General features: G+C 44.0%; 1 protein-coding gene and 1 pseudogene across 1 annotated transcript; one reads left to right on the top strand and one right to left on the bottom strand.

Moving 5' to 3' along the window:
• The first annotated feature begins 506 nt into the window (after positions 1–506).
• LOC125550977 (cyclin-T1-3-like) lies at positions 507–6,800 on the top strand. The gene is made up of 7 exons (XM_048714117.2): positions 507–763; positions 2,391–2,659; positions 4,224–4,305; positions 4,696–4,830; positions 5,014–5,189; positions 5,274–5,425; positions 6,036–6,800. Exons 2-7 carry the CDS (start codon positions 2,421–2,423, stop codon positions 6,500–6,502), a joined length of 1,251 nt encoding a protein of 416 aa, XP_048570074.1. The 5' UTR covers positions 507–763; positions 2,391–2,420; the 3' UTR covers positions 6,503–6,800.
• A 1,468-nt stretch (positions 6,801–8,268) lies between these two features.
• On the bottom strand, positions 8,269–9,382 carry LOC125550974 (NDR1/HIN1-like protein 1 pseudogene; annotated as a pseudogene).
• Positions 9,383–10,645: the final 1,263 nt, after the last annotated feature.

The following is a 10,645-nucleotide window of genomic DNA, read 5'->3' as shown; positions in this document are numbered from 1 at the left end:
ACAACGATCTCAGAATTGTGTGGCTAAGGCGCTCGCGTGGGCCCCATCAGAGGGAGGAGCATTGACCTAAGGGAAATAAGGATGAGAGTGGAGAAGCGGTGTGCGGGCCCCATCGTGATGCATGGCAGCGGTTGGAGAAGGCTTACGCAGCGCTGTAAGTTCTTTTTAAACATTTTCCTTAGCAATTGGGTTTTTAGATGACATGCTACCGTGACATTGAATTATTTCTGTTTTACTACTTTACTATCATCTGTCTCATAATTTATGATCGTTTTGCAAGCTAAATCAACTTGTAAAACATCTTATATTATGAGACGGAGGGAGTAGTATATTAAAAATAATAATCCGTGCGTGCAATTCGAGTATTTAAAAAGACAACCTGGCAGAGAGGAGAATAATATATCCTAAAAAAAAGAGAGGGAAATAATTATGAGATGTCCGTGTTGGCCAGCAAATCAAAGTTGAGGTTGCAACGAGTACGAACCCTAGTAGAACCCCGGTAGAGCCGCGGGTAAAAAGGTGGACCCGGGCGCACGGTGACACATCAACCGGCTAGGGTTCTGCCGGGGTCCGACCCAGCCTCGCAGTCGCAGGTAGGGCTGCAGGCTCCCCCTCGCTGCCGCGGCGCCTATCCCCCGCCGCCGCCGTCGTCGTCGCCGCCAGCTGCAGCTCTCCGCCCGCGACGTCTATCCCGGTCCGTCTCCGCCCCGCGCGCTCGCCGGTCGGTCCGCACCCTGCGCCAAACTACTTGTCGACCTCTCAGGTTCTGCTCTGATCCGATGTGTTTATATCCATAAGAAGAATCGTCTCAAATTGCTTCTGTAGTTCCCCCGGTTCGCATGATTCTGCCTGCCAATTGAGGGATCCGGTGCTTGGGAGCTCACCTCGGGATTATAATGCGCGATTGTTGCCGGGCGGGAGTAACCCTAGGCGCTGTTTGATGCGTAGTTGTTGAGCTGAACTTACTCGCTTGAATCTGAACGGGCTTGATCTCGCAACTGCGTGCTTAGTTTCCCGGTAAATCCATGTTTTTAGGTGTCTGGGGGACTGGATGTAGCTAAATTTCGTGAGGAATTTATATGGGGGCCAATGCTAATACTGAGTTTTAAAAGATTTCTGCCGTTGCTTGAAAATTACGCAGCTTAGCTTGGAGAACTGCGTTACTCGAGGCGTTGGGATGCAGTGGGGTTTTGTGTTAGTGTCGGTCAAACTTATGAGCTTGATAATACATTTTATTCCCCTGCCCACAACACCAACTATGAGGCTACTTTTTGCTCTTGTTGTGAATTTTGACTTTCAGTAATTTTGTCTAAATGATATGTATAGCCAGGATAACACCTTCATAACACACATACCTACCTGTAAACTGAAGTCCCCTACAATTTCATCTAGGATTCCAGGGTTACCTACTCAAGTGGGCTTTATATGAGAAAATTTGGATTTTTGCGGTGGTTTGAGATTTGTACACTCCACTATTTTATGTTGCTCGCTTGTAATTTGGGTTATGTTTTTTTTTCCGACAGTCCCACTTAAGATGTGTTTGAGGATTGTGTATCTCATGTGTATTGGGTTTAGTTTCTTGCCGGTCGAATATAGTCGCTTGCTTTAGGTCAAACAGCTGCCTTCAAGAAAATATCATGTTTGTTGATCTCTCCCCATTCATTCTGCTGGCTTTGCTAAAGCTCTGGTCTTAGTTAAGTTTGGAGTACCCTGTTTCTGTGTTATGCTCCCAGACTCAGGAAAACACCTTGAACGCCATGGACTCAGGAAAATAAACTTGAAAGAACAAATAGCAACTTGTGCAGTGGTCATTACTCGCATGCAACAATTTTACAATTTCATTAATGTCGCCATCCTTGTAAATGGAGGAAATGCATTGATGTTGTATTGAAGAAACTCTTTTGTTTGTTGTTTTGTCATCCATGGGTCACAAATTTGTTCAATTACTGGGCTTCTGTGAAGGACAGACTGTTCAATGAAGCTGTATGAATATGCCCTTTTTATGTTCCACTGAAGATTTTTTTAGATTTAGAGTATTGGGAACATATAGTTTGATATCTGTCTTAGCGCTTCACGACTTCATCGATGTTATTTTTTTTTCAAATTAATGTGTATATGTACATGCCTAGTTGTACCTTCCTCCTGTTTATGCAGGGACGGAGGCAGGAATGAGTAGGGGGGCAAATAAAAGTTACTAAAGCTTAGAGGGGGCCAAGTAGAAATTGTTTGTTGTTTTGCACTTAGATTTGAAGAGTATATGAAAAAAAAATCTTAAGGGGGGGGGGGGGGGGCGCATGGCTCCCCCTTGGCCCTTTGCTCCGTCACTGTGTTTATGTATGCTTATGATGTTAAGTTTGCAAGCGATGACATAATATATCTCATTTTGTCAGGTTCTTTAGAAGAAAAGAGGAAAATCATACATGGATATCATGCAGACAAGTGATTCTTCCCAATATGGAGTTGTAGAAAACAGCCCATATAGATTTCCCTATAATAAACGTGTGGAAGATGGCAACCTTGGTGCTTCGTGGTATTTTAGTAGAAAAGAAATAGAGGAGAATTCCCTTTCAAGAAGAGATGGCATTAGTCTGAAGAAGGAGTCTTTCCTTCGCAAGTCATACTGCACTTTTCTTCAAGATCTGGGAGTGAGGCTTAAAGTGTAAGAACATATAGTACAATGCATATTTTATTGTTACTTGTTTTCTTGTAAAGTATAGCAAGCTAGTTTAGCAGTATTATTTGAATCATACCTGTTCTTTTCAAGTTTCTGTAGTCAACTTGACTTTTTATTATAACTTAGTTTTTTTAACAAACTTCCATTTCTTTCTTGTTTCATCGTCAACAATATTTGAAAAAAAATCATGATCGATATCATGCACATTTTATTTCCAAATCCAAGGAAAGTCTAGTGCACATCTAAAACATAAGTGATTACATTCTGTTGTTGACAGTGGTTGTTCTCTAGTGTACATGACTACATTTTGTATCCTAGGTTGCACCTCTAGCAGACAGAATATCCGGGGTCTCCTTAGTTGGGAGCCAAGCTCTGCCATGGTTTATCACACTCCCTCAAGGCTAGTTTGACCAAGTTAAGCAAGTGTTTGGTTCAAAGCCACGTTTTCTGCACGCCAAACATTTTTTTAGCTGGGTTCCAAGCGCCATAGACACATGCACTTGTAGCATGAATTATGTAGACAAGCTAAGTTGTGGACTGTGGTTCCATTTTTCTGTACCAGCGGAGTTAGGCAAAAATGCCTAACATCTTACACAGTCTTAGGCTGCGAATCAAACATGCCTTTAGTGGAATTATTTAATGGCAGGAATATCTGAAACAAGCACTGTACGCAACTTTTTGTTAAAAAGATATTAGGGATGCAAATTGATTCAGAAGATTAGAAACGTCACCTCTGCTGATCGAGGGGACATATGTATAGGTTTGAAAGAAACATAGAATGTCCTTATTGTGATAGGTTGCCAAGCATGTGCTTGGGCTGGTCATGTGGCAATTTAAGCATTGCCCCATCAAGAATTGACTTGTCCATTTTTTACTGGAGTTTTAATTGATTATATTGAATAAGTGTTTAATCATGCAATATCTGCGCTATATTAGACATTTAATAATTATTTGATTGTTGACTTGTCCAGTTTTTCTTCTTCCTAAGCATTTGGTCATGTGTACATTGATTTTCAGCCTACTCCATATAACCTTGAACTTTGTTTGTTAGCTTTATTTTCTTTGACAATATCCAGAGATGGTTTTGAACTAATTGCTTAGATATGATGGTAAATCTATCTGATATTTGTGTTTGACAAATTGCAACATATGCATGTGACCACATAACTACTGTTCAGTTTTTCCCTTTAAAAAGGGGTTTATATACTTTTTTTCAGAAGCACACGGCTCTGTCAGGCATAACTTCTTAGCACATTGGCCCTTGACCCCAGTGTTAGACTCATTGATTCATTACTTTAATGCCACCGTTCTTGTCGAGCATGCAGCGATGGGTGATCACATGACATCCTTGTTTAGCTAGCGACAACAGAAGAGATCAAACACTGTTTATTATTTTTGTTTAGGCCTTTATGTGTCTTTAGAATACTTGCACCATGAAAGTTTATGAATCAGTCCATGTATAGTACTGCATCAATTATGCTTTGTTTGCATGTTAGTAGTTCTATATAGTGCATCTTTCCTTCTTATGACAGATGGCTTTGAAATGTAGGCCTCCAGTGACAATTGCTACAGCTATTGTATTCTGTCATCGTTTTTTCCTTCGACAATCTCATGCCAAAAATGATAGACTGGTAAGCCCTACTTAAATTTGTATGGGCTTGTACATGTTTGTTGTCAGACAGCATGCACATTATATGCATGGTAGGCAGTATTATACTTTTCTAACATGTGTTCAATCATGAATGCTGCCACCCATATGTGAAACACACTTTTTTAGTTTGCTGTCACTTGTAGGCAGTATTCTAGTTTCTAGTTTGCTGTCACTTGTAAACCCAATATTTTATTGGATTCCATGATATGGTTAATCTTGTTCAGTTCTGCAGAAGAAACATGCATTTTTTTTGTGTGTGTAGTGTACAGCATAGAGCACGTGGCATACAATTTGTTATTTGGGGTTAGCGTTTTTTTCAAAATCAACTACTCATTGCAAGTTATCAATGAAAGTTCATTACAACCTGCAGACAGTAGCCACAGTTTGCATGTTCTTGGCGGGTAAAGTTGAAGAAACACCCATACCCCTGAAGGATGTCATACTAATTTCTTATGAGATCATCCACAAAAAGGATCCTGGTGCTGTTGCTCGAATTAAGCAAAAGGTTAGATGTTTTGTTGTTGACACTGTCTTGATATTCCTTTTCTTAGTTGCCAATGGTATCCTTGTTTCCCCACACTTCTATTATTCATAAAGCTGCAAGTTTTTGTTTACAGTCGATGCATTTTATTCCCTGATTACTGTGACAGAAATGGTAGTTGAGACTATTTGTGTTGGTTTTGTGCAGGAAGTCTATGAACAACAGAAGAAACTTCTTTTAATTGGGGAGCGTGCTGTGCTTGTAACACTTGATTTTGACTTCAATGTGCATCACCCATACAAGCCCTTGGTTGAAGCAATAAAAAAACTCAAGATTGCTCAAAAGGAACTTGCTCAAGTTGCCTGGAGTTTTGTCAATGATGGGTATGCTAAGACTACTCTTATATTCTTTAAAAATTACTAATCCCCTGTTATGCCTATTTACTACGCCTTGAAAGGGCTGTACAGGCTGTGTACATCTCTTTGCCTGCAATTTAAGCCCCAACATATTGCGGCCGGCGCAATCTTCCTTGCTGCGAAGTTCCTTAAAGTCAAGCTTCCAGCAGATGGTGAGAAGGTCTGGTGGCAAGATTTTGATGTAACCCCGTGGCAGTTGGAAGGTTGGTCTCTACATATGGTCAGTTGTGCATATTTGCACTATTGCAGTATTCATTGTCGTAAGGATAGTATTTCTTATCCTCACAAGTAGCAGCAGATGTTATCATGCTTTAGTTGTCAATGGAACCCCTGAGAATTGGAGAACCAAAATTTATCATATATTCAAAACTGGTAGTGGAATTAGGTTGCTTAGGTCAAAGACACAAGTTATTTTGTGATGTGCACAAGGGAAAGTTTTGAGCACTAGTGTTCTGGGCTACACCGTACACTAGGCAATGTCATGCACAGGAGTACTCTAATGAATGTGTGCTGGATAGCCTCTGGCGTGGAACTGGAAATATTTGGGTTGGCGTCGACTTTTGAGTTCAACTATTTTGATAGACCTTGTCTTATATACAGAACATTAGCAAAGAGATATAGAAAATTACATGTAACGTGGGGGTGTCACTTCTGTTTTGTTGATTTTGCAATGCTGGTAAGCAGTATTGTCCATTGTGTATCAAGAACTGATGCTCTTTTTGCTGCCACGTTCACATTTGATGCTCTTTCTTGCGAAGTATAAAAGACACACTAAGGACCCATGCTTACATTAATTGCAATTATTCTTTTCAGAGGTTAGCAACCAAATGATGGAGCTCTATGGGCCACCACCGTCTCAAGGGAATGATACTAAAAGCAGCTCTGCAGGTTTAGCCAATCAACATGCCCTGGAGAAAGCTCCTGGAGCTGCTGAGGAGCCTCCTGCGCATAAAAATCATTCAGCATCCAGACAACCGAGCTTGCCAGACTGCCATGGACATAGCCAGCATGACCCTGAAAGGCAAGGCTCAAACCAGAGGATAGCACAAACCGAAGAGAGGGATGGCACTGCCACTAGCAATGAAGGCCTCAATACGTCGCCATCAGCGATGGATGCAGTGGAAAAGATAAACAAGGATCATCAGAACGTCGCTCACACGGCAGAGGACACCGAGGAGGGCGGGCTGTGCCATTCTCTCGAGCCCGGCAATCCAAAGCGGAAGGAGCACAGGAGCCACGATCACAGCGGCGAGAGGGACCTTAAGAGGTTGAGGTCATAAAAGGAAGTATTCATAACCACCCTGGGTAGAATGATCGGCAGAGTGGCATTGGGCTAATGCAACAACCAGGGTGAAAACCTATTTGTTTTTTCTCTGTTGCAGGAGCTGCTATCTCGGTCCTTGCTGGTCATGCCGGGAGTTTTTAACCGTGATTCGAGAATATGGTTTCCTATACAGACACAGTGCGTGCATGTTCGTGTGTTGATGTTGTGGAAACGTTGGGCGGCTGGTCCGTGATGCGAGAATTATGCAGACCTGAGAAACATTAGTCATACACAATAGTGTGTTGTGCAGGTTCGATGCCCCGTTGTTTGGTGCTGCTAGGCAGCATGTGCAATTGTATGCATCCATGTTGCGTAGGCAGACACGCTGCTCGTCGTGCGTTCCGCTGGCGCCAATTATTGTTGCTGCGAACTCGTAGCTGCGTATAATCGCTGCCATCAGTTGTCGGTGACGACGGATGCATGCCAGAAACGCAACTCGTCCATGAAAAGAGCTGGCGGATCATCAAGACCACAGGAGAACGTGCACTGCTGTCCACGCGGCCGTCGTTTATCTATAATAGACAGACAGATCCGTAACGAGAAGCAATTTCCCGCCACTGGCCCGTCCTTCGTCAACAAACTTTTTCATTCTCGGGAGCAGGAAAGGAAGCGCGCGATAAGACGTTGCAGCTAGAAAGAATGGAGACGTCCGTCGACTCGGAAAGCAACAAAGAAACCGCCGCGAGGGAAAAAGGAGGAAGGCGACGTATCTCCACTTGCCAAACGCTTGCTCACCGCCGGCCTAATCCTGCACCTCCTTTTCCACAAGCAACGCCACCGGGCGCAGGCGACTAGGACGCAGACCTGCCACCGGTTTGTGCGAGTAGGTCGTTGATTCGTTCCAGAGGAATATAAGTAGTTGATTATTAGTACTAGTTTGGAAATGCATTACGCAGAGCGCAGTAATTCGTGCAGGAGGACACCACATCAACTGCTAATAATGCATTAACATGATCATGTATACGCATCGTGTTGTGTCGCATCTCAAGACCAGGACGTGAATCATTGCTGTCTACCACCTCAAAGCACATTTCCTCCTCTTTTTTGCCGCATTTTCTCTAGTTTTGAAAAGAAAGAAAGCGACTGATAAATCCTTTATAACGCAATCTGGGCCACACCTTGTTTTAAAAAAAAATCTGGGCCACACAGGCTGCAGATATCACGCAATCGTCACTGCTCGTCATGGAGACATTGCACCTGGGCTAATTGTTTTTTTTTTTGCGAGAGAGCTAATTGGTTCAACCATGGAAGTTCCACGGGACACCTGGGATTTCGTATAATTCCTCTCCTGCACTGAATTCCATGGCTACAGAATACTTTTTTTCACTCGATGGCCACTCCTCACCAGTCATACACATCACCACTACTCTGCCACTCGCTATAGAAGCCAACAGCTGGAAACTCCAAAAATAAATATGTATATGTTTTTTTCTATGCAGAGGTGCTTCCATAGATGGAGCTGCCAGCAAGGTGAGAGAGAGAGAGAGAGAGGATGATCCTGAACTCCCAAGTCCAATCCGTACCTACTCATCCTCCCAGGGCATGAGTTCAGAGAATTGGACTTGCAACCTACCATAAAGCTCATCATCATCGACGATACTATCTGGTTGGTTGTTGCCACCAACCTGGCTAAGCTAAGCTAGGACCCTTCCAACAAAATCTCTAAACTTGTCGTTGAATTGAACCACAACAAAAAGCTCTCTCAAATCGCAACAAAACAACTTGTAACCCCAGCATTAACCATTTTCTTTAATTCCATCGTAACAACAGGTTTATATATATTGACAATTAAACGCGGAATAAATACCTCACCAACAGTTAAACATGAGCAAAACACAATTTAGTAGGAGTAACCAACACTAAATTCTCTTTTCCTTTTTTACACATATACCCCTCGACGCTAACACTTATTACCACCATGTACCACCCCCTGGCCTTCAGCCTTGACGATCCTTCTTGGCGACGCGCACGCGCGCGCGCCACCCGCAAGAAACCTACCTCGTCGCCGTCGACGGAGCAGAGGAGGAAGAGGAAGAAGAAGAAGCAGAGCGCGTACGGTTCGGCGGCTAGACCTCGACGTGGCAGTAGGTGGCGGTCTGGAACCTGAGCCCGCTGGCCCCCGGCGCGCCGTTGCCGCCGGCGCCGACGAGGAAGGCGGGGCAGGTCGCGAAGATGTGGTAGTGGCCGGAGATCCAGCTGCCCACCTTCCACCGGACGCGGCCGTCGATCTTTACCTGGAGGATGAGGTACCCGGCCTGGACGTCCTTGGCGAGCGCGTCGGCGAGGTAGGGCGCGAAGGGGACGTTCGGGCCGGAGAGCACCGGCGACCACACCTCGACGTCGCCGTGGCCCTGGTACACCGGTGGGAGCGCGGAGGCCAGCGTGATCTGCTGGTACTTGTAGGAGGCGTAGACGTCGAGGCGGTCGTAGTAGACGCCGACGCGGTCGTTGGGGTTGCGGGAGGCGACGGTGACCTGGAGCACGGTGGAGAGCACACCCGCGGAGGCGGAGGCGTTGGCGGTGAGCACGTCCAGCTGCCGGAGCGAGGCGTCCTGGAGGTAGAAGCGCGGGTGCGTGGGGCGGAGGACGAGGTAGACGATGAGGGCGATGACGGCGACGATGAGGGCCAGGAAGAAGAGGAAGGCCAGGAAGCGCCGGCACGTGCGCCGGATGTCGTCCTCGCCGTGGTTGCCGCAGTCCTTGCCCATGGCGTCCGAGCCGCTTTCCGCCGAGCTTTGCTTGCGTTAGGACGCGTGTGGGAGAGGAGAGGAGAGGAGAGCAGAGGAAGAGGAGGGGCGGTGTCTGGTTCAAGGACTGAGGTGGCCGCTCGGCTCCAGTGGCGTGAATAAATCGGGCTCTCCGAATTGAGTCGTGATTTCTGAAATAAAATAAATCGAATTGCGTCATGGTTCTTTGGTGGGTCATCGCCTTTTTATTTTATTTTTTTATCATCTTTGTGTGGGGCAGAGATTGTGTGAGGCGATCATGTTTAAATCATGGACGCAGTGCCATACAAAGAGTTTTTTTTTTCTTCTGAAAAGAAGATTGTAACGCCCGACCTTTGCATCATTGTAATGCACATATATATTTATTAATTATTAAGTAGAATGCAAAACAAAGTGAATCATGATAAAAGAAAGTTACAAGATATGAAAGAAACACCTAATACTAAGTCGACTTCTTCCGATAATCGTCTCACACCATTGTCATCATGTTTGCCTGAAGACGACAGGGATTTTCATCTTTATTGTTTGCTGACCGGACAATGAAGACCATCATCACAACAAGTAGACAACGCCTTGAACAAGATAATAACGCAAGATTGTCGCCGCCACGTTCGGCCGAAGACGGTTTGGACAACGATTTTCATCTTGATTGCTTGCTAACCGGCCAGTGAAGACCAGCACCACAACAAATTGACAACACCTTGAACAAGATAATGACATAAGATCGTTGTCGCCAAGCCCGACCAATAAAGGCCAGGACAACAGCTCTCTTGTGACCTCTATGAACCTAGAGTAATTTTAGAAAGTTTATAATCCTTAGAAACTTTGGTATTTGTATCCTTCTATTGTGTAAACTTACATGATACATAAATTTATTTATTTTGAACTAACAAATTTCAATTTTAGGGCCTCCGACATATTGAAAATATACCACTGATTTTACTTAAAGAAATGAAACATCGTTTCACTACTGTTGTATTCAATAAACTTCCTGGCCAACAAGAAAAAAGATTCAAGATAACTTGGGTCACAATCATAGTTCTTTTTCTACTATTGTGTTTTTATAATTCTTAGAAGTTAAGAAGCCCTCAGGTTTGAATGACACTTGGTCAATGATAGGTTTGGTTTTTATATATAAAGAAGCACACAAATTAACATTTGAACTTCCATGCCAACGAGCATCTATATTTCAAGGGGAATTTATCAGGTTTTTGTTTCGGGCTACGGGTGTTTGAAACAACATCTATGCAACATGCAAAACCAAATTCACCATAGTATGTGGTGAATGTGATCCATCATTCTCCATTACTCAAGGTTTTGAACCAAGTGGTAGAGTATAGACAATACGATATAGTATAATAGCAGAGAAAAAG

Source organism: Triticum urartu, chromosome 4A, assembly GCF_056163025.1.
Source record: "Triticum urartu cultivar PI428250 chromosome 4A, HENAU_Tu73, whole genome shotgun sequence".
Lineage (NCBI taxonomy): Eukaryota > Viridiplantae > Streptophyta > Magnoliopsida > Poales > Poaceae > Triticum > Triticum urartu.
The sequence above is the reverse complement of the archived record's forward strand: the minus strand, read 5'-3'. Positions and strand labels throughout refer to the sequence as shown.